General features: G+C 42.6%; 1 protein-coding gene across 1 annotated transcript in view; it reads left to right on the forward strand.

The window, feature by feature from the left end:
• The window catches only part of SLCO3A1 (solute carrier organic anion transporter family member 3A1), a 122,344-nt gene that overhangs the window by 92,122 nt on the left and 6,761 nt on the right, over window positions 1-23,461 (forward strand). The window contains exons 4-8 of the mRNA XM_081336963.1: window positions 9,650-9,916; window positions 17,832-17,996; window positions 19,086-19,284; window positions 20,214-20,349; window positions 23,434-23,461. The exon at window positions 23,434-23,461 is cut by the window's right edge and continues 148 nt beyond it. Of these exons, the coding sequence (XP_081193089.1) occupies window positions 9,650-9,916; window positions 17,832-17,996; window positions 19,086-19,284; window positions 20,214-20,349; window positions 23,434-23,461 (795 nt within the window). The remainder of the gene's footprint in view (window positions 1-9,649; window positions 9,917-17,831; window positions 17,997-19,085; window positions 19,285-20,213; window positions 20,350-23,433) is intronic.

A 23,461-nucleotide genomic window follows, 5' to 3' on the forward strand; every position in this document is an offset into this window, starting at 1 on the left:
GCGTGAGCTTAAATGGACTCCAGAAGATGGTAGAGGACAGGAAGGCCTGGAGGAACATTGTCCATAGGGTCGCGATGGGTCAGACACGACTTCGCAACTAACAACAAAATGTCAAGCATAAGAAAATGGGAGCCATGATTAGGTCCAAAATGAATGCAAGTTTATTTCATGCTACTGCTATACAAAGAATCTGATCTACTAATGGTCAAGGCAAATTGGTGGTAGATAAGGGTCAATGGAAGACAATGGGTCAAGGGAGGGCTGGGTGCAAAGGAACTGGTGGGTGCAAAGGAACTCCAAACTAATGACGCATTTGATCCCTCCCTCAGGATCAGCCTGGTCCTCTCTTATAGCAGAGTCTATATTAGTGGAACAAAATGGGACATCAGTGAAGAAAAGTTTTAAGTAATCTTGGTCCCTTCCCAAATGGAATCAGGAAATCAAGAAAGAGAGTGGGTTAATTTAGGCACAATGCAAATGGATTATGAAAGCACCTTGAACTTCTAATTAATGGAGTGGCACCTACATCTCTCGTCTGCATAAAACTGCCGCATTGTGATCATCTGATAGTGTTCAACTTTGGCTCCAGCTTTTTCTCCACTGCTTTTAAATGTCACTTATCCAACAAAATAAACTGCCTGGTTTCCCATTCTGGAACCAGTGATGCAGCCATAAATCATTTGCCAGATTAGAGAGACAGATCTTTTATGATGTATCGCTGCGGGCTCCTTTGACCAATTGAGGAAGCTGTGTAGGAATTTTTTCCCAGTGGGTAAAAGTTTTTCTGGCACTTTTGCACTTTATTGCCAAACCAGGACACTGGTTGTCAGCATCCACCTTGAAGTTTCCAGGAAGATGGATCATCTCTGTGCAACCTCAGCCTGCTGAGCATTTTTGCAGACTGGGGCTTCTAAAATCCAAGTTTCATCAAAGAAACTGGGAAACAAAATGAGGATTAGGGTAGCTGAGAGACAGATCCCTTTAACACAGAGTTCTGGAAGTTGAAGTCCACAAATGCTGGCATGGGAATTCTGGGAGCTGACGTTCACACACCTTGAATTTGTTAAGGTTGAGAAACACTGCTCTAACATACCGTATTTCCAAATGACAAGCTTTAGGCGATACGAAGAATGGGTGCGGGAATTGGGTATGTTTAATTTAATGAAAAGAAGGACTAGGGATGACATGATAGCAGTCTTCCAATATTTGAGGGGCTGCCACAAAGAAGAATCAGTCAAACTATTCTGCAAAGCAACTGAGGGCAGGACAAGAAACAATGGATGGAAACTAATCAAGGAGAGATCCAACCTAGAACTAAGGAGAAACTTCCTAACAGTGAGAAAAATTAACCAGTAGAATGGCTTGCCTCCAGAAGTTGTGGATGCTCTAACACTGAAGGTTTTTAAGAAGAGACTTGACAGCCATTTGTCTGAAATGGTATATGGTTTCCTGCCTGAGCAGAGGGTTGGACTAGAAGACCTCCAAAGTCCCTTCCGTTATTCTGTAAGGGTAATCCAAAGGTAGAATAGAATAGAGCAGGAAAGCAGCTTGGGGGGGGGTCTTCTATCCAGCCCCCTGCTCAAGCAGGAGAACCGATACTGTCTCAGACAGGTAATTGGGTACAATTCCATTTAGCTCTCCAAGATTTCAAATGAGAATCTTTTTAAGCCAACCTACAGATAGGACGCGGTGGCTCAGTGGGTTAGGATGCTGAGCCTGTAGATCAGAAGGTCGGCAGTTTCGCGGGTCGAATCCCGAGTGCCGCATAACAGAGTGAGCGCCTGTTACTCGTCCCAGCTTCTGCCAACCTAAGCAGTTCGAAAGCACGTAAAAATGCAAGTAGAAAAATAGGGACCACTCCGGTGGGAAGGTAACAGCGTTCCGTGCGCCTTTGGCGTCTAGTCATGCCGGCCACATGACCATGGAGACGTCCTCGGACAAGCGCTGGCTCTTCGGCTTTGAAACGGAGATGAGCACCGGCCCCTAGATTCGGAAACGACTAGCACGCATGTGCGGGGGAAACTTTACCTTTACCTTTTACAGATGCCAAGAATTAAAACTGGGTTTATCTCTTGCATGTAAACCAATTCATTCTTCCTTCTCCCCTGTCCCTTCCTTAGCAGCTGGCAGTAAAACTTCAGCCAGTTTTCCATATGACATCAACAGGTAAACTGTTTTTCCCACTGTTGCTTCTTAGTTTTCCTTTTCCCTGAAAACCCTTTAAGAACAGAGGAGCAAGACAAATATGAAGTGGACAGGATTATGGGGAGGCTGAGCTCCACCACATGTTTATTGGACCCGTGCCCTTCCTGGCTGGTTTATGCAGCTAGGGAGAGGACACGAGGCTGGTTCCAGGCGGTGATATCTGCTTCTTTGAGTGAGGGTAATTTCCCCACCGTCTTGAAGGAGGCGGTGGTGAGACCCCTCCTCAAGAAGCCAGCCTTGGACCCAGCTGTGTTGAACAACTTTCGTCCAGTCTCCAACCTTCGCTTTCTTGCGAAGGTTGTTGAGAGTGTGGTGGCGCATCAGCTCCCTCTGGTCCTGGATGAAGCGGATTATCTGGATCCGTACCAATCGGGTTTCAGGCCCGGGTACAGCACGGAGACGGCATTGGTCGCTCTGGTGAATGATCTCTGGAGGGCTCGGGATAGGGGATGTTCCTCTGTCCTAGTCCTATTAGACCTCTCAGCGGCTTTCGATACCATCGACCATGGTATCCTGCTGCGGCGTCTCAGGGGATTGGGAGTGGGAGGCACGGTTCTTCGGTGGTTCTCCTCCTATCTCCTGGGACGTTCGCAGTCGGTGTTGGCAGGGGGGCAGAGATCGGCCCCTAGGTCTCTCGTTTGTGGAGTTCCTCAGGGGTCGGTTCTCTCGCCTCTCCTGTTCAACATCTACATGAAACCGCTGGGTGAGATCATTCGTGGTTTTGGAGTTGGGTATCATCAATATGCTGATGATACCCAACTTTTTATTTCGACCCCAAACCACCCCAGTGATGCCCTCGCTGTGATGTCCCGTTGCCTGGAGGCGGTTCGGGTCTGGATGGGGAGGAACAGACTTCAACTCAACCCTGACAAGACTGAGTGGCTGTACATTCCGGCATCCCGGGACATTCAAAATGTTCCATCTCTTTTTATGGGGGGTGAGTCTTTACCCCCCGTGGATAGGGCGCGCAACTTGGGAGTCCTCCTAGATTCGCGGCTTACCTTAGAAGATCATATAGTAGCCGTGACTAGGGGGGCTTTCGCTCAGGTTCGCCTGGTGCGTCAGTTGCGGCCCTATCTAGACCGGGAGGCCTTGTGTACGGTCACTCATGCGCTCGTGACCTCTCGTCTTGACTACTGCAATGCTCTCTACATGGGGCTTCCCTTGAAGACCACTCGGAGGCTCCAACTGGTACAGAATGCGGCCGCGAGAGTTGTCTTGGGAGTTTCCCGGTACTCCCATGTTACACCTTTGCTCCGCGAGCTGCATTGGTTACCAGTTGTCTTCCGGGTGAGGTTCAAGGTCTTAGTGATGGTCTTTAAGTCCTTACATGGCATGGGTCCGGAATACCTCGGGGACCACCTGCTGCCGGCGTCAACTCCCCTCCGCCCTGTGCGTTCCCACAGAGAGGGCCTCCTCAGGGTGCCTCCGGTCAGAGAATGCCAGCTGGTGGCCCCCAGGGGGAGGGCCTTCTCTGTGGGCGCCCCGGCTCTGTGGAATCAACTGCCGGTTGAGCTCCGGATGGCACCGGATCTCCGCTCCTTCCGGCGCGGGTTAAAGACCCACTTATTCGAACAAGCTGGCCTGGCCTGATGGGGAGTTAATTTAGGGTTTTAAATATTTGTATATTTTATTGTTTTATTTTGGGCATTAATTTAATTCTATTTTAACTTTTGTATTTTTGTATTTTTATTATATGCTCTGTTCACCGCCCTGAGTCCTTCGGGAGAAGGGCGGTATAAAAATTTAATAAAACTAAACTAAACTAAACTAAACTAAACTAAACTAAATATGAATATAAAAATGCAGGATTCAAGCAATGTAGGGACACTATCTCTGGAAAATATTAGGATACACCCACTCTGTTTTTTTCCACAAAGGGACAGATTTCCAGGCTGATCCAGGTTTTTATTTTCCCTGATGGATTTTAATAAAAGTAAAAGTACAAGGGGACAGGATGGATTAACTTTTAAAGAGAGGAGCTGGTTCAGCTTTTCACATCTTTTTCATTTTGGCGACGATAATATCTTGTACCCTGTTAGCAAAATTGTCAGTGCATTTCTTCAACTGATCGTGTGACCCCGGAACTTTTCAGGATTGCATGATTATCCCAGGAAGTCCTGCAGGCAAATAATAATAATAATAATAATAATAATAATAATAATAATAATAATAATAATAATAATAATAATAATAATAATAATAATAATAATAATAATAATAATAAAAATAATAATAATAATAATTCCTTTCTGGCTGGTGTGAGTTGGTGGGGTTGTGATATATATGTAATCGGTTAAAAGCAATATCGAAAAGTTGGTGATTTCTGGTCCTGTTTGGAAAAAAAAGCTGAAATTCTCTGCATTGAAAGTGGAACACAAGATGTCACCCTGTTAGTATTTGACTTGCCCATCAAACCATCAGGATCCTGTCATTCACACGCATTGTTATCAGGGTCCATGGTGAAAATCTTTTACATCCAAAATAAAGATTTTGAAAAGAATCTTCCTTTCCAAGGCTGCTTGTCACGATTGCTCAGTTTCTTTGCCCTGCAGTAAGCAAGGACATCAATATTTCTGGCTGGAGTGAGCAATAGACCAGATAACCACATCCAGTTATTAAATGCTGAAATTGATTAGGCTAGGTTTATCAGAAGCATGCCAGTTGATAGGCAGACATTTCCCAGATATCATTTTGAAATACAATTTCACAGCATCAAGAAATACATGCATACATACATACATACATACATACATACATACATTACATACATACATAGAAATAGAAATAGAAATAGAAATAGAAATAATAGAAATAGAAATAGAAATAGAAATAGAAATAGAATAAAGGTGGGTACTGTTGCTATAGATGTTACATTTTATCTTCTTATTCATTTGCAATTATACTCATTAACATTTATACTGTTAATTATTTCTGGGCTTCATAATAAAGCCCCAAGACCTGCATCCAATGTGGGTTTTGGTTTTTGGTTTTTTTAAATAATTTTGCAATATTTTCTCTATGTGACCACTAGAAGGCACTATAAGACCAGTTTCATTCTGTTGGAATTTGTTAGGCATACTTGTGATATTATATAGCAGGGGTCTTCAAACTTGGCCTTTTTATTTATTTTTATTTAATTTATTTTAATTCCATTTATATCCCGCCCTTCTCCGAAGACTCAGGGCGGCTTACAAGCTTAGCAGTAGCCTTCATTCTATGTATATGCCTGCTTATTAGGGCTTTTGCCCCCCCCCCAAGCGGCATTATTACAAAGTCAGCTTAATTGCCCCCAACAATCTGGGTCCTCATTTTACCTACCTCGGAAGGATGGAAGGCTGAGTCAACCTTGAGCCTGGTGGGATGCGAACCTGCACTAATTGCAGGCAGCTGGTGTTACTTAAGGAGGCATTAGCCCACTGCTCCACCAAGGCTTGTGGACTTGAACTCGCAGAATTCCTCAGCCAGTTGAAGTCCACAAGTTATAAAGGGCCAAGTTTGAAGACCCCTGCTATATAGGAAACCTAACATGTGAAGCTACATATGCCTGATCATAGAGCACATGAACATGCCCAGTGTAACATTATGTTTGGCAATCAGAAATATGCCCTACATACACTCTATATTTTATTTTTATTTGCAGTTTCATTTAATTTTAAGCACCTGTTATGTTTTTGCTTTGCTTTGCAAAGATAATATATGTTTCTGTTTTGTTCCTTTTGGGATTCCCCCCCCCCATTTTCTGTTACTATTTTAAAAGTAATAAACACAAATTATTGATATTATAATGCCAATAAGAGCTTGAGTGTTTCCAGCTGTATCTTAGCTGGATTTGCAAAACACACTGGATTAGGAGAAATAAGGTAGGTGTTTTTGGATTCTGCTTCTGTAGAAATCTACCATTATCTTAACATGTTGTGAACCAGCTCATCACCTTAGGCCAGAGGTCCCCAACCTTGGCAACTTTAAGACTTGTGGACTTCAACTCCCAGAATTCTGGTCCCTATTTTTCTACTTGCATTTTTACGTGCTTTCGAACTGCTAGGTTGGCAGAAGCTGGGACGAGTAACAGGCGCTCACTCTGTTACGCAGCACTCGGGATTCGATTCTATATACTGTATATACAGTATATAAGATTCTATATACTGTTTTAATTAACCAGAAAGGCAAATGAAATGAAATCTGGTTTTCTATCCTAGCCCAACCTATTAAGTTTTGTCAAGAGCACCCCGTGGGCTATCCTTGAAAATTTAGGTGCACTCTTGTAGCTTGACAGGTTATGTACCCCTAACCTCAAGGTCACGGGGCAAAAAGCCTCTGTTCTACAGCCTCTCTACTTTCTCTCTCTTGTTGACCAATTGCACTCTAGATGGGGTGTTTTTTTTCCTTCCAAAACAGCTCACCTCAACTCACTTAGGATGTTCCTAGCTTTCCATCTTGCAGTGCCATCAGCAGAAGGCATGGGCTGCCCTTCCATCTTTCCCACCCTGGGCGTGCCCATGCAAGGAACGAAACAAAGATGGGCAAAGATATGGGGAAATTTGAGAGAATGGCAAAGATGATGCTACTGCCAGCTAAGATTCGTCCAGTTGCTATGATTCACCCTTTAGACACCTTTGGCCTGGATGATTGAGGCTTCCTCGACATGTCAGCAAAGAGCCTCTGCAAATTCCAAAAGCAATTGCAAAAATAAATTTGTTGCTGGAAGCACTCCCGTGACGAAAGTCCATTCCACCAGCCGCCTAAATATCATATTTTCTTCCTTTCTGTGGGATCTCAGTGGCTGTTGTTTTTAAAATGCCTCTTAAAACAAAATGTATAGCAGCAATGCAGTGCCAAATAGCCTCATTATTTTAAAACATGGTAGCATAAATTGCAGCAATTTTTTTTTTAAAAAGAAATCAATTCCGTGCTGGGGCCTAGCACAGGTTTTATCATTTGTGCACTGGTGCAAAAGAAAACTACATACGGTGGAAGAAATGAATCACCCAATGGTGGAATAATACTTTTACACCCAATGATTGTGCAGAGGTGACTGAAAACACAAGGCAGGAAAGCAACAACAAAGCATGTGAGAGAGTAGACAAAAGCCTACCTGTTGTAAAGATTACGGACCTTTGTGTAGCTGGGATGGGGACATCAAGGCTCCTGGGAATGTGGGCTCCCAAATTTCCCTTCATTATGCAGCCAACCAGAAACAGGCGGTGAAGGCACTGAAGGGGTAGCAGAAGAATGTTGGCTGGGCCAGGAAGCTGTTGGAATACCTGCCAGGCGTAGCTGGGAAAGTGATAGAGACAATCATGGATACTTTTAAGTCATATATAAATTTAGAGACTGGGAAAAGCAACGGTGATCACTCGGCTTTCCAGCAAAGTCACCATTGTTGCAGATAGCTGAGAAAAAAGCCTCTATTCCTCAAAGCTTCAGAATGGAATGGAATGGAAGTAGAGTAGAGTAGAGTAGAGTAGAGTAGAGTAGAGATAGAGATAGAGATAGAGATAGAGATAGAGATAGAGATAGAGATAGAATAGAGTAACAGAGTTTGAAGGGACCTTATGGGTCATGTAGTCCAGCCCCCTGTTTAAGCAGGAGACTCTATACCATTTCTGACAGATAGCTGTCCAGCTTCCAATAATGAAGCCCCCACAACCTCTGAAGGCAAACTGTTCCATTGGTTGATTGTCCTCACTGTCAGAAAAATTCTCCTTATTTCTAGGTTGAATCTCTCCTTGATCAGTTTCCATCCTTTATTCCTTCTCTGGCCTTCAGGTGATTTGGAAAATAGGTTGACCCCCGTCCTCTCTGTGACAACCCCTCAAATGTTAGAGCTCTTTCCTCAAAACCCACCACAGTGTGCTGTTAGAAGTGTTATGCATCCTGATCACCTGATGACTTTTTCAGTTCTGGGCAAAGAAGTGTTGAGCAGGGCTTGGTGAACTTGAAACAGATACAGAGGAAGGCAAGCAAGGAAGATCAGGAGAGTGGAAAGGCAGTCCTACCAGAAGGTGATTGGGCATGCTAAACCTTGAAGAAAGAAGTGGGGGCAAGGACAACCCTTTCGAAGTAACTAAGAGAGAAGCAACCTAGAACAAAGGAGAAACTTCCAGACAGTTAGAACAATTAAACCAGTGGAACAACCTGCCTCCAGAAGCGGTGAATGCTCCAACACTGGAAGTTTTAAAGAATAGATTGGACAGCCATTGGTCTGAAATGGTATAGGGTTTCCTGCCTGAGCAGGGGGTTGGACTAGATGACCTCCAAGGTCACTTCCAACTTTATTGTTATTGTTGTTGTTGTTGTTGTTGTTGTTGTTGTTATTATTATTATTATTATTATTATTATTATTGTTATTATTGTTATTATTATTATTATTATTATTATTATTATTATCATCATCATCATCATCATCATCATCATCATCTTATTAAGAAAGGCCAAAGTTTTGACAGGTGGTCCTCAACGTACAGCTACAACTGAGCCCAAAATTTCTGTGGCTAAGCGAGACATTTGTTAAGCGAGTTTTGTCTCATTTTACAACCTTTCTTGCCACTGCTGTTAAGTGAGTCACTGAAGGTATGAAGTGAGCCAGGCTGCCCCATTGACTTTCCTGTCAGAAGGTTGCAAGAGGGGATTTTGTGTTGCCCCCTGGACACAGCAACCGTCATAAATACAAGCCAGTTTGCCAAGCATCTGAATTTTGACCACATGACCACGGGGAGGCTGCAACGGTCATAAGTGTGAAAAACAGTCCTAAATCCCTTTTTTTTCAGTTCCATTGAAAGTTTGGCCGCTAAACGAACTGTTGTAAGTTGAGAATTACCTGTATTACCTTGTCCTATGGTGCAGGACTTGGACTAGCAAACGTATCTTACAGGAAAGCGACGTCCACTTGAATGATGAGAGAGGAAAAATAAACTTTAAGAGCAGAGCAATCCTCTTCCTAAAAGTGAAAAGCCCCAATCATCTGGTGAACATCCGTTACACCCAAACAGAGTCTGGATCACCATCGGGGAGACTTTAATGTAGGTCCCTACACTGATCAGAGGGATGGATCCCTGATCCTAACTGGTTATATTGAATGGCTGAGTCCTGAGTTCTGTTCATTCATCCCCTGAGTCCTGTTATCCCATTGGCACTCTCCTCTTAGGTCAAGGGTAGGCAACCTTGGCTCTTTTATGACTCGTGGACTTCAACTCCCAGAATTCCTGAGCCAACATGAGGGAACTATGGCCCCTTCATGACCTATGGACTTCAACTCCCAGAATTCCTGAGCCACCATGGTTCAGCATGGAAACCTCTCCCTTTCCCCTCAGCATGGCTGGCTGAGGAATTCTGGGAGTTGAAGTCCACGAGTCATAAAAAAGCCAAGGCTACCTACCCCTGTCTTAGGTGCTGACGTCCTTGTCTACCCCAGTAAAGATCCCATCTCTTTTGTTCTTTGCAGGCAAGCTGGATATCACCCCTGATGACCCTCGGTGGATTGGCGCATGGTGGGCCGGCTTCTTGCTTTGTGGTGCCTTACTTTTCTTCTCGTCTCTCCCGATGTTCGGATTCCCACAATCCCTGACCTGCCAGCCGGAGCACATAGCAGAGGTAGAGGAAGCCATGTTGCCAGAAGGGGACTATGAAAGGCCAAAACCAAGCAATGGGATTCTCCCACCGCACTCCATGGAAGCCAGCGATGACCCATCTTGCTTCCAGCAGCTGAGAGGTGACGCACTTCCTTCATAGCCCAGGTGGCTTCCTGCGGGAGCCAACAGGTTAATGACTAGCTAGATTCACTACCCGATGCAGACCTTAGATTGCCTTGCACAGCTTAACTTCTCCCCCCCCCGCTTTTTTTAATAAATATTTTATTAATTTTCTATTTTTGCAATTAAGTACTTAATAGACAACACGTTGACTGGGTCCATTAGTAATTCAGGTGGTACATATAAGCTACTTCAAACTAAATCCATTATTGCACCATCCAATACATCCTCTCTTCTTCCGGTAGTAGACGTTTTCCCAGACTAAGCAAATACAATTGTTATTAATAAATATACAGTTGAATATCAGTATCTTTGTTACAGTTTTCTAATAGTATCAGTAACGTCAGTTCAAAATATCTTTTCTAACCAAAACGTATCATCTTAACTGCATTTGCACTCAATATCCATTTATTCAGTCAGTACCCTATTTTCGCTTTTCCTATTTCCCATCCAAGTTCAAAATATCTCAATCATTTATAATTTTAAAGCAAGTTATATTTGGGTAATCAAAAGCTTCCCTTATTCAAACGTCTTAGCATTTTCTTATTTTCCTTTTCATGCCAAGATATGAGATTCTGATTAGCTTATTTATCTAGTTATAATAATACAGTACTTCTACTTCTAGCAATCTATTCTTAACCATATTCAAACATCTAATTAATAATATAATATCCCCTAACTTCTTTCCCTCAGGACTAACAGCCAAGGCTTTATTTATTTATTTATTTATTCAATCAAACGGTTGGTAGAATAACTTCTTTCCCTTAAATAGTTATTCTACCAACCATTCGGTCGGGGGGGAAAAATAAAAATTAAAGCCTTGGGTGTTAGTCCTGAACGCTGAAAGGACAACTGAATTAACGCTTGAATCTGGTTCACCTTCTTGGACAACCTTGGATTGACACAGCAAGCGGTTTTTCCATTTGTTCTCATGGAAACCTTTGATCCCTTGTAATCGTTTGCTTCTAGGATCAAATAGTCTGTTGTATCTTGCTCTCATCCGGTGACGGGTGTGCATTACCATCCCACTTTAAAGGTCACTGTGAGCAAAAGCGTGGTTGCTGTGGAGACAGGCGACTCCTTTCTTGAACCAAGCACAGAGATGACTTTTCATCTGAGCCACAGAACTTCAAAGTAGTCCTTGATAGAGGACAGTTCATTTAATGACCATTCGGAGTTACAGCGGTGCTGAAAAAAGAGACTTCTGATTGTTTTTCACACTTACGTTGCCGCATCCCCATCCCTCATCTTGCCACAGTTTTATTTCCTCATCGTGCCTCCATGAAGCATTTCTTTAAGACTCAGCGGGAAAGTTACACAGTGACTAGGCCTCACCTACAGCCTTCAGAGCTGCTAGGCCTCACCAAGAAGAGAAAAATTCTGTAGTTCAGTAGGCTTGAAGTAGGCAATATGGATCCTCTGGAAGAAACACTTACAGTTGAAAGACAATCTCATTTTTCTCAGTGTTTTCAAAGGGAAGTTTTGACTCCTAAGGCAGGAGAAGGAGCAACGGATGGAAACTAATCAAGGGGAGAAGAAACCTAGAACTAAGGAGAAAATTCCTAACAAGGAGAACTATACAGAACTATACAGCCTTGGTGGAGCAGTGGGCTAATGCCTCCTTAAGTAACACCAGCTGCCTGCAATTAGTGCAGGTTCGCATCCCACCAGGCTCAAGGTTGACTCAGCCTTCCATGATTCCCACCAGGCTCAAGGTTGACTCAGCCTTCCATCCTTCCGAGGTAGGTAAAATGAGGACCCAGATTGTTGGGGGCAATTAAGCTGACTTTCTAATAATGCCGCTCGGGGTGTGTGTGAAAGCCCTAATAAGCAGGCATATACATAGAATGAAGGCTACTGCTAAGCTTGTAAGCCGCCCTGAGTCTTCGGAGAAGGGCGGGATATAAATGGGAATTTTAAAAAAAAATATTTACCAGTGGAACTGCTTGCCTCCAGAAGTTGTGAGTGCTCCATCATTGGAGGTTTTCAAGAAGAGATTGTACAGCCACTTGTCCAGACTGGTATAGACTCTCCTGACTGAGCGGGGTGGGTGGGTGGGTGGTGTCCGTTCTAACTGTATTATTCTGCTATCCTAAATGGTGCTGGGAACAAAGGCATCTTTCCATAGGATATTTCTGCACCTGGAAAACTCCTGAGAGCAGATTTTAAATCTGCTAGGGGGAAAAAAGATTCCTTTGACAAGTAAAAGCAGTTGGCATAATCAAACGGAGGTTACTTCATATGATGGCATATCTGGCATTCTCCTTAAGCGGCAACTTGTTCAGCTCTGCTTTCTCACTCTGCTAGCTGGAGCACCTGGAGCAAAAAAAAGAAAAGAAAAGAGAAGTGCTAAACCACGTTAGGCAAGGTGGAGGTGTGGAGTGGAATGAGAAATTTGCAGGAGGCAAAGGACCCCCATTGAAGTTTCAAGCAGCACGTCAACCAACATAATTTCAGCCTAAATGATTTTCACTTGGAATTTGCACAGGGGTTGGTTGCCACACATTAAAGAATGTGAGACTTTTCTTGCTCACATTAGCATCCCATCTGCCTCAAGCTGAGTAATCTCCAGAGTAATTAAAATCCCCCCCCAAGAAGAAGTTGCTCTGGCTGATTCGTTAATTGAGGAGTAAAAGCTCCTCATATTCTCAGCTTTTGCATTCACTTCCTCAAAGCCAAGAGGAAGCTTTGTGGAGTTTTGTAGCCAAACAGATAATCTGAGGACAATCTTAGAGTGAAATCAACAACAACAACAACAATAGCAAATAGCACTTACAGCTAAATACCACTTCACAGTGCTTTATGGCCCTCTCTAAGCAGTTTACAGAGTCAGCATATCGCCCCCAACAATCTGGGTCCTCATTTTACCGACCTCGGAAGATGGAAGGCTGAGTCAACCTTGAGCCACGTAAGGATCGGACTCTAGGCTGTAGGCAGAATTTGACTGCAATACTACATTCTAAGCACTCTGCCAGCACATCAATAACAACAACAACAACAACAACAACAATAATTGCAGTTGTAAAGAACCAAAGCGTACAGCTGATTCATATCGCTGTACCAGGAGATGCCAGACTCAAAGAAAAAGAACTGGAAAAAATTATGAAATATCGTGACTTGGCCATCGAAACTGTGCGATTATGGATGAAACGTGTAACAGTGATACCCACTGTCATCAGAGCACTGGGAACTATGTCCAAAAACTTTGCAAAATACACCAAGAAACTGCAGCTTCTTGCAATAACTCCAGCAAAGCTACAAAAAAAATGTGCTACTCGGAACATCTTACATTTTAAGGAGGTACCTGATTGATACCTAGGATGCTGGCAGCAACCCATGTCAAACATCAGTGCCAGTCAGTTTGAATGTTCAGTTGACTATGTTCATGTTTAATGAAATAATAATAATAATAATAATAATAATAATAATAATAATAATAATAATAATAATAATAGGCATTTTTTTTCTTCCTATCAGTCCTTACTAAGGACCTGGGATAGTCAAACATCCAGATCTGCCTATCCCAGATCCTTGGTAAGGACTCATTAGGTAGACAAAATTGCCAAACCCAGTCTGAACATCTGGCTGACTGTACGATGATCAATAATAATAATAAAAGATTTCAGATGCACACAAACAAGCACGTGGGATGTAGTTATGGCAAACCAGAACTTCAAGCTGGCAGAATTGTAACTTCACTATTGTTTATCATCTGGCACATTCACATGACATTTCAAGAAAAAAAGCGAGAGATAAATATACAAAAACATGAGAAACAAAATAAAACTTCACTGGCATTTTGTAACACGTGAAGACGTGTGAAAGCAACGTGCACCTTCTTAGATGTTTGCATCTGGCAGCAGATGGTTGATTCCATTCAGCTACTACCAAGTACTACTACTATTTGACCAGTGGATTATCTGCAATTGGTATAGGACCAATGGTGGGATTCAGATAGGTGAACAACCGGTTCTCTGCATGGATGCCACTTCTGGAAGTCCATTCTGGGCCTGGGCAACAAAAAAAAATAGCTACTGGTTTTGCTGAACTGGTACGAACTGGCTGAATCCCACCGCTGAGCAGGACCAATTCTAACACAAGATCCGGAGCATATCTAGACACCAGGCTGGAGCTTAGTTTTTCCATAGTTTTGTGCTATTAACCCAGTAATCAGAATCAAACTAAGCCCTCATGCAATGCATTCAGCAATCACTAGATGGTCCTGTGTATCTCTTATTAGTCCAGGTGAGTTAGATTGGCAGCGGAATATATACACAGATCATAGATACCTCTTGTAGCTTTCCGTTAATATGGTCTAAACACAACAAAAGCAACAAAAGACAAAATCCCAAAGAAAAACTTAATGTACAACAAGAAGAGGGATATTCTTTTTCCAGAGCTGGGACTAACTGAGCTCTTGACATGACTTTTTTTTTCCAAACTGTAGGCAGAAAAAAACATATTTCTCTAAGAGAAGGAGAGACTTCTCCAACAATTTCTTCCAAGGTGGAACTCCCATGCTGGCGACAATAGCACAAATATCAAAAAGGCTCCAGGGATGGAAAGATGGACAGCAAAGACCTGTCTGTGGGTGGACGGAAAGAGGACTTTGCCAGGAAGGAGAGGATACAGGCACATACACATACACACCACTACCTGTCTATGGAGATTCTCAGTCGTCCAGGTCATGGTTGTCCAAAAGGTGTTTTTTCAGGAGCATTCACCGCTTCTGGAGGCAGGTTGTTCCACTGGTTAGTTGTTCTAACTGTCGGGAAGTTTCTCCTTAGTTCTAGGTTGCTTCTCTCCTTGATTAGTTTCCATCCATTCCTTCTTGTCCTGCTTTCAGGTGCTTTGGAGAATAGCTTGACTGCCTCTTCTTTGTGGCAGCCCCTGAGATATTGGAACACTGCTATCATGTCACCCCTCACCCTTCTCTTCATTAAACTACACATACCCAATTCCAGCAACCATTCCTTATATGTTTTAGTCTCCAGTCCCCCAATCATCTTTGTTGCTCTTCTCTGTACTCTTTCTAGAATAATTGACAAATGGAAGGACACTGTCTTCTGCCCAGGAGAATTTGCCCAATTTTCTCTTCTCCTTGGAAAGAAATTTCAAGAAACATTTCTCCTTTCTCTAAGGAATAAGAATTAGCAAGAAAAAAAGGTACAAGATCATTTTTTTTCTGCCCAGCGTTAAATCAGGCAACTCGGCTACTGAGGTTTGTAAATGGCTGTCAAGAATGTAGCCATCCCAAAACTGATGACTGTATGCACAGAAAGGGAATCACTATGGAGGGCTGGTGAAGCTCAGATTTTGCTGAAATGGGTGAATTTACTTCTTTTTTTTTGGGGGGGAGACTAATTTATTGGTGTTTAAAAGGCTCTTTTGGCCATTTATGTAAAAATGGGGGGGGAAAGATTTGATGATTAAATAGGATAAGGTAAAAAGGTAAAGGTTCCCCCGCACATGCGTGCTAGTCATTTCCAACTCTAGGGGCCGGTGCTCATCTCCGTTTCAAAGCCGAAGAGCCAGCGCTTGCCCGAGGACGTCTCCGTGGTCATGTGGCCGGCATGACTAGACGCCAAAGGCGCACGGAATGCTGTTACCTTCCCACCGTCGTGGTCCCTATTTTTCTACTTGCATTTTTACGTGCTTTCGAACTGCTAGGTTGGCAGAAGCTGGGATGAGTAACAGGCCCTCACTCTGCTACGCGGCACTCGGGATTCGACCCGCCAAACTGCCAACCTTCTGATCGACAAGCTCAGCGTCCTAACCCACTGAGACACCGCGTCCCTACATTAAATAGGATAGCTGATAGAAAAAAAAATGGAGTAACTTTAGAGAGAAAGAGGTTAAAATGTATTTATACTTATAACTGCCGTGAAGATCAGAAGCCACTTGTTTATACCTTTTTTCATTCTTTTCTACTTTTTTTTCTTTTTTCTTTGATCTCTTTCTTTTCTTTTCTTTTTTACTTTGTATTAGTTGGCATTAGTTTTGATTTCTTGTTTAAAAGTTTTTAAAAAAACAACAACTGAGGAGTGCAAAAACATCACATTCCGTCCTTGAAATCCTCTCCAGAAGTTGTCCTACTTCTTAAATGTCCTTTATATTTCAAAGGAAAATTCCCTGTTATACTCTTGAATGAGAAATAGTGTGTTGATTTTTGTTTTTTTACTGCTGTTGCTAAATTGATCTAAGTTGGTTAAGTTATTTCATACTCTCTTATTGTCCTTCAACTGCTAGAAAGAGAGGAATAGTCCAACCAATAACCAAAGTATAGAAATCAATAAATGCTCCAATAATAAATTTAGGAGAACACGGATGGAGATGCCACATCCAAGCTGCCATTTGGCAGTTTTAGTTGTGGAACCCTTGGTGTTATCTGAACTTGTTTGTTTTCTTGCAGAGGTTTCATTTACTCAAACTGGGTAACATCATCTGTGCTAATAAAGGAGCAAGATTTGCTCTCATTTTAGAATTAGAATAGAATAGAGCTGGAAGGGACCATGGAGGTCTTCTAGTCCAGCCTCCCCGCTGAAGCAGGAGAACCTATACCATATCAGACAACTGACAAGCACCCATAACCTCTGGAGGCAAAGCTGTTCCACCGGTTCATTGTCCTCACTGTCAGGAAGTTTCTCCTTAATTCCAGGTTGCTTCTCTCTTTGGTCAGTTTCCAACCATTGTTTCTTGTCCTTCCCTCTGGTGCTTTGGAGAATGGTTTGACCCCCTCTTTGTGGCAGCCCCTCAAATACTGGAATACTCTTATCATATCAGCCCTATTTCTTCTTTTCTTTAGACTAGCCAAACCCAAGTCCTGCAGCCCTTCTTTCGTATGTTTTAGCCTCCAGGCCTCTGATCGTTTTAGATGATCTTCTCTGAATTTCTTCCAAGGTTTCAATGTCTTTTTTGTGATGTGGTGACCATAATTGGCTGCAGTATTCCAGGTGTGGTCTCACTAGGGTTTTATAAAGCGGTACTAATACTTCGTGTGATCTTGATTCTATGCCTCTGTTTATACTACCCAGGATTATATTAGCTTTTTTGATTGCTGCTGCACACGGCTGGCTCGTGGCCAAGTGATCGCCCACTAGGACTCCAAGGTCCCTGTCACAGTTACTGTTTTTGAGCCAGGTCCTCGCCCAGTCTGTACTTGTACCTTTGGTTTTTCCTGCCAAACTGTAAAACTTTGCTATTCTCTACCTTAAAACTTTTATATACTACTGGCTTGCCCTGTCACTGTTGTTGGGAATGGACTCCTTGATTGGGCTGTTGTTTTAATTGTGATTGGCTAGTGGGCTTGTATGATTTCACTAAACCTTCTGATCCAGTTGAGGAAAGCAACAGAATGAGCAATTCTAGCTGGGAACGCTTTGTTTTTAATTATAACGTTCGGTGGAAACTTCCTTCACTTAAGTTTCTTTCTTTTGGTTCTGTTTCTAACTTGGATATTATCCTGATGACCTTGGATATTATCCTGATGACCTTCAGCAGAAACCCATGGCTTAAAATCATTGGTCAAAACTTCATCTGGTAGATCCTTTTAGCTGAACCGGCTATGTTTTATCTCAGGGGTGTCAAACTGAGATGCGTCATGCCGAAACCGCGCCCACCCCTTTGCCGTCGATGGGAAAAAAAGTCGTGTTAGGTTACGTGACGTTGCAAGCGTGACAGCCCTGGTTTATCTGATTTTTGCCCCCACAGCTGGAGTCATCCCATGGAATTTTCTCCCTGTCCACATGGGATGTGTTGATAGGTGGTCTGGAGAAAACCCCAGAGATGCACCATTAAGGAAATGGAATCAGGGCACGGTGGATAGAAACCTTATGGTGAAATTGTCCCTCCTTTCTTCTCTCTACCTCCCTCCAGTGATCCCCAAAGTAACGAAGCACTTGCTGTCCAACCCGGTGTTCACCTGTATTGTTCTTGCGGCTTGCATGGAGATTGCGGTGGTGGCAGGTTTTGCAGCCTTTCTTGGCAAGTACCTAGAACAGCAGTTCAATCTCACAACGTCATCGGCCAACCAGTTACTAGGTAAGTAGCCAGAAGGGGATCAACTCTTCCTCTTCTGGTGAAGGGTAGTACCTAAGTGTCAACTTCCAGCTCAAGCATCCAAAATAATAATAATAATGACAATAATCCAGGATTATTTTCATTTCTGAAAAGCCTACTGCTTATTGAAAACATGGCCTGGTAAAGGCAAGGTAAAAGTAACTCTAAAATCCCAAGGCTTCAGACAATATAGAATAGAATAGAATAGAATAGAATAGAATAGAATAGAATAGAATAGAATAGAATAGAATAGAATAGAATAGAATAGAATAGAATAGAATAGAATAGAATAGAATAGAATAGAATGGAGAAGAATGGAATGGAACGGAATAAATAGAATAGAATAGATATTAGAATAGAATAGAATAGAATAGATATTAGAATAGAATAGAATAGAATAGAATAGAATAGAATAGAATAGAATAGAATAGAATAGAATAGAATAGAATAGAATAGAATAGAATAGAATAGAATAGAATAGAATAGTTGGAAGGAACTTTGTAGGTCTTCTAGTCCAACCCCCTGCTCAGGCAACCTTGGCTCTTTTATGACTCGTGAACTTCAACTCTCATAATTCCTGAGCCAGCTGAAGTCCACGAGTCATAAAAGAGCCAAGGTTGCCTACCCCTGCCCTATACCATTTCAGACAAATGGTTGTCCAATCTCTTCTTTAAAACTTCCAGTGTTGGAGCATTCACAACTTCTGGAGACAATATGACAATGACTTTCACAGACAACCGCACACCCACCCACCCCCAAGAGGTCCACGTAGCTCATGTAAACATGTTCTCTTTGTTATGGGATCCGTCTGCTATCTTCTTCACACCTGCTGGAATGTCCTTGAAAGTTTCCCATACTGCCGGATTTCCACAAGCTTCTGTAGAACTGGAGAGGTTTTGTTTCTCTCTCTTCCCCCCCCCCACTCCCACCCTGATTCTAAGGGCAAGATGAAAACAGAGAGACGTGTTAAGCTGCCAGATTTTCACTCTTGACACCAAGAACCAAAGTAGTGCCTTGAGTTGGGATCGGGCTACAAACTCAAAATCCAGCGACTTTCTGTTTCCTTTACAGGCATGACAGCAATTCCCTGTGCATGCCTGGGCATCTTCCTGGGAGGCCTGTTAGTGAAGAAGCTCAGCCTTTCTGCCCTGGGTGCCATTCAGATGGCGATGTTGGTCAGCCTGGTGTCCACGGCTTGCTACGTTTCTTTCCTTTTCCTGGGCTGCGACACGGGACCTGTGGCTGGCATTACTGTTCCCTATGGAAACAAGTAAGTAAGGGAAAGAAAGGTGTTGCTCACAATGGGATTTTTTTTTAAAAAAATAAAGTGGTACTGCAGGCTTGCATCCCAACCTTACAGAAGACCATAGAATAGCATCCTAAAGTTGTAAGAGACTTAAGAGGTCACGAAATCCAACCCCCTACAGACAACAAGCCATCCTCGATAAGTTGACTATCCAGCCTCTTTTGGTGGATTGTTGCTGGATTTAGCAGGCCTAACTAGATTTGGCAGAGGAAGCTGTAAAGGCATCTACGAGAAGCAGAGGGAAAAGGGGAATAGGAATAGTCATGAAAACATGGGGTTTTTTAAAGGTGGTTTATTCCAAACTTGGAGCCAGTTCAAGTTGTTCTTTAACAAGTTGATGGATTCATGGCTTGTCTGTTCTTTTACAATATCAAAGGGCTGTACCCAGCATTAGAACTCCCCTGTGGGATAGCCTGGATTGACAGATAGTGACAGGCTCAAAGTCATCCTCCGACATTCCAGAACTTCACAATTCTTTCTTTCTTTCTTTCTTTCTTTCTTTCTTTCTTTCTTTCTTTCTTTCTTTCTTTCTTTCTTTCTTTCTTTCTTTCTTTCTTTCTTTCTTTCTTTCTTTCTTTCTTTCTCTCTCTCTTTCCTTCCTTCCTTCCTTCCTTCCTTCCTTCCTTCCTTCCTTCCTCTTTCTTTCTTTCTTTCTTTCCTTCCTTCCTTCCTTCCTTCCTTCCTTCCTTCCTTCCTTCCTTCCTTCCTTCCTTCTTTCTTTCTTTCTCTTTCTTTCTTTCTTTCTTTCTTCCTTCCTTCCTTCCTTCCTTCCTTCCTTCCTTCTTTTTCTTTTGATTCCTAGATGAATCTACAATTTAAAAAGTTTTACTATCTGCTGATTGATCCCTTGCCCTTACCCATTCACCCACCCATCCTTCCTTCCTTTTTTATAGGTCAACCATCTCCAGCTTGGCCCCTTATTCTACCTGCAATAGCAACTGTAAATGTCAAATGGATTCCTTCACTCCAGTCTGTGGGACCGATGGCATCACATACTTATCTGCCTGTTTTGCTGGCTGCACCAACATGGTAATCCCTTATTTCAATGGGGGTGAACAGAGTCAGGCTTTTCCTGGGAAGGCAAAACAGAATCTAAGAAGCTTTGATAATTCAATTGTTGTTTTTTTTTAACCAAAAAGCGAAGGAGATGTTACAAAAAATATACTGGCGGGTGCTGTGTATTAAATGTGAAATTAAAAAACTCAAATTATTGCTCCTGCCCAAGCTATTTTATGGACTGGATCGCCTCCTTTTGCAGTAGAAGACCTGGGCTGCTTCAGTGATTGACCTATCTGATATCAAGCTGTTTTGTTCTGACTAGATGTGAACTAACTCTCCCAAATTGGAAAGAAATAGAGTCTGTCTTATTTCCAAACCTTTCCGAAAAGAAATAAAGACAGGTCAGTTGCTCCTTCACTCAACCGGGAAAGCCTAGGATCCTGAGAATCAGCAGAAGAGAAGCACTGTCTGAATTCCATCGTGAGCAAGAAAGGGAACGGCGTCAAATAACCCTGTTTTCCCCTGCCTGCCTCCCACTCCAGCAGGCCTTAAGTAGTCTGTAGTCATGCTGGCAGCCATTTCATGGGGGTCTGTATCCCACCAGATTGCACAACTAGCTGCCTACCTGTCATGAAGCTGTCCTGCGAAAAGCAATTGCGGCTGTCTAATGAAGCGCACGCTAAGAGTGTGTGTTTCTGTGGATTTTCAATTACTGAATGTCTAACCGTCCAAGGCCAGCTAGTTCAAATGAGCACCTACAGGAAGAATAAGAATCGTTCTCAGCATCTTTGGGGAATAGTCACTTTGATTGCAAAATGGGAGGAGGAGGAGGAGGAGGGGGGATTATTCCACCCAATTGCCTTATCAGCTTTTTGATTTGGCCCAGCTGTCCCAGTTTCATTTTGGGGAGAAAAACAGAATGCAACCTTGAGGTTTTGAATTTGAACCTTGCAAATGGAAACGTTCAGGAGTTTCCATGACATATGACCTGAAACATCCTTTGTGACCTAGTGAGCAGGTCTGGAGGGCTTTTTTTTTAGCTCAGTTGCGGCCATTGGACATCCCTCTCCCCCATTGTGTGTGCATATGAGAGGGAAGAAAAACAGATCAGGCTTGAATCCCAGTAGAGGTGACAAATCTGTACTTAAGACAAAAAGAAGTTGAGCCTCTGGCTGTACTTCAGGGCAACACAAATCCTATTGGAGGTCCACCCAAGTCATCGTCCACCCTTCAGCACTTTAGTCATATTGGGGTCCATCTTCGTCCTCACTCAATCTTTCTCCTTCTGCTTTATTTAGTGCATAAGCTAAATTGTTTTTTACGGTGGCCTACAGATGTGTTGGAAATCCAGTTCTGGAAAATAGTATGCTCTTTGAATGATACAGGAAATTAGGGGATACGATTTACCGTACAATCCTAGCTTTCCACAAGAAGATGATAATAATATTATTATTATTATTATTATTATTATTATTATTATTATTATTATTATTATTATTATTATTATTATTGCTGCTTGCCTCTTTATCCCAAGTAAGCCAAGTACTGAAATGAGAATGTGATGGATGCAAACTAATCAAGGAGAGACCCAACCTAGAACTAAGGAGACATTTCCTGATAGTTTAATCAGTGGAACAGCTTGTCCCTAGTAGTTTGGGGTACTCCAACACTGAAGGCTTTTAAGAAGAGATTGGACAATCATTTGTCGGAAATGGTATATAGGGTTTCCTGCTTCAGTGGATGGTTGGACTAGAAGCCCTACAAGGTCTTCTAGAATAACTAGAATAACTCTGCTATTCTGTTATTTTGAAAACCCAGATTCAGAATCTAGAATACAGAATAACAGAGTTGGAAGGCACCTTACAGGTCATCTAGTCCAGCCTCCTGTTCAAGCAGAAGATCCTCTACCGTTCCAGACAAATGGTTGTCCAATCTCTTCTTTAAAACCTCCGCTGATGGAGCACCCACAACTTCTGGAGGCAGGTTGTTCCATTGATTAATTGTTTTAACTGTCTGGAAACTCCTCCTTAGTTCTAGGTTGCTTCTCTCCTCGATGAGTTTCCATCTGTCACTTCTTGTCTTGCCCTTTACCTTTCTCCTTTATCTTTTTCCTTTACCTTTCTACTGTATTTTAGTCTTATCAGCAAGCTGGGCTTGAGAAAAAGGTGGAGTGGAATTGGAATGTAATTGAATGCTTCCATTTAGAAATATTTTTCCCCCCGGGGAAACCCAGAATCTTCCTTTTATCTCTTCCTTGCCAAGGGATCTGAATTTATGGTAATTTTCTCAAAGTCCTGCTTACTTGAAAGCCTTGAAAGAATCAAAGGAAAAGTACAATGAGGTGGTTCCGATAAAAGGTCAAATCTTTTCGAACTGTTTTGCTGTCTCCATTGGCGAAGGAGCAACAGAGAGAGATATTTTTGCCTCTTGCCAAGATCTTTGTTTGCATGAAAAGAGCAACACCACATTGGTAGAGTTATGCCCACATATGTCAGTGGGATTCATTCATTGTCATGCTGTGATTCTGCAGAACTATCTATTTCTCTTCCGAAATCGGCCAAGGTCAACTTAATGCTGCCATTTCTGAAGCTACAATAATAGTTGTTGCATAACTGGGTGCTTGTTAATGTCTGGAGAATGCCTGCAGAAATCTGAGAAGCCAGAACAGAGCCTCTAGACAAAGGAGGACATTCTATGCTGCCTCCCACTGTGTCAATCTCAAGAGGTTCCTTAGTTCTTCCAGGAATTTTAGGAGATGAAATGCAAGAAGCTTTATCTAGAGGGATTACTTGGTATTTTCTGAGCTTGCTTGTTTTCTTGCAGACATTTCATTAACCAAACTAGGTAACATCATCAGTGCTAGTAGGGAGTCGGGTGTGAGAGAAGAGGAGGACTATGAGGTCCTTGGTGCTCTCTGAGCTTAGTTGTTTTCTTGCATGACCCAAACTAGGTAACATCATCGATCTTTGTCTTAGAGCAGTGGCTGTCCAAGTATGGTCTAGGATCTAGCCACCACTATATTCAACCGGTGTCCCTCCTGGAGGGTCAAGTTCATCTGTGAGATGATACGCAACAGGATCTGCTTCCTCAACCATCTCTTGCCTTCTGTCCTAGAATCTCACCGGTTGCAGCTGCCTCACCT

The sequence above is a fragment of the Vipera berus genome (assembly GCF_964194415.1).
Source record: "Vipera berus genome assembly, chromosome: 12".
Classification (NCBI taxonomy): Eukaryota; Metazoa; Chordata; class Lepidosauria; order Squamata; family Viperidae; genus Vipera; species Vipera berus.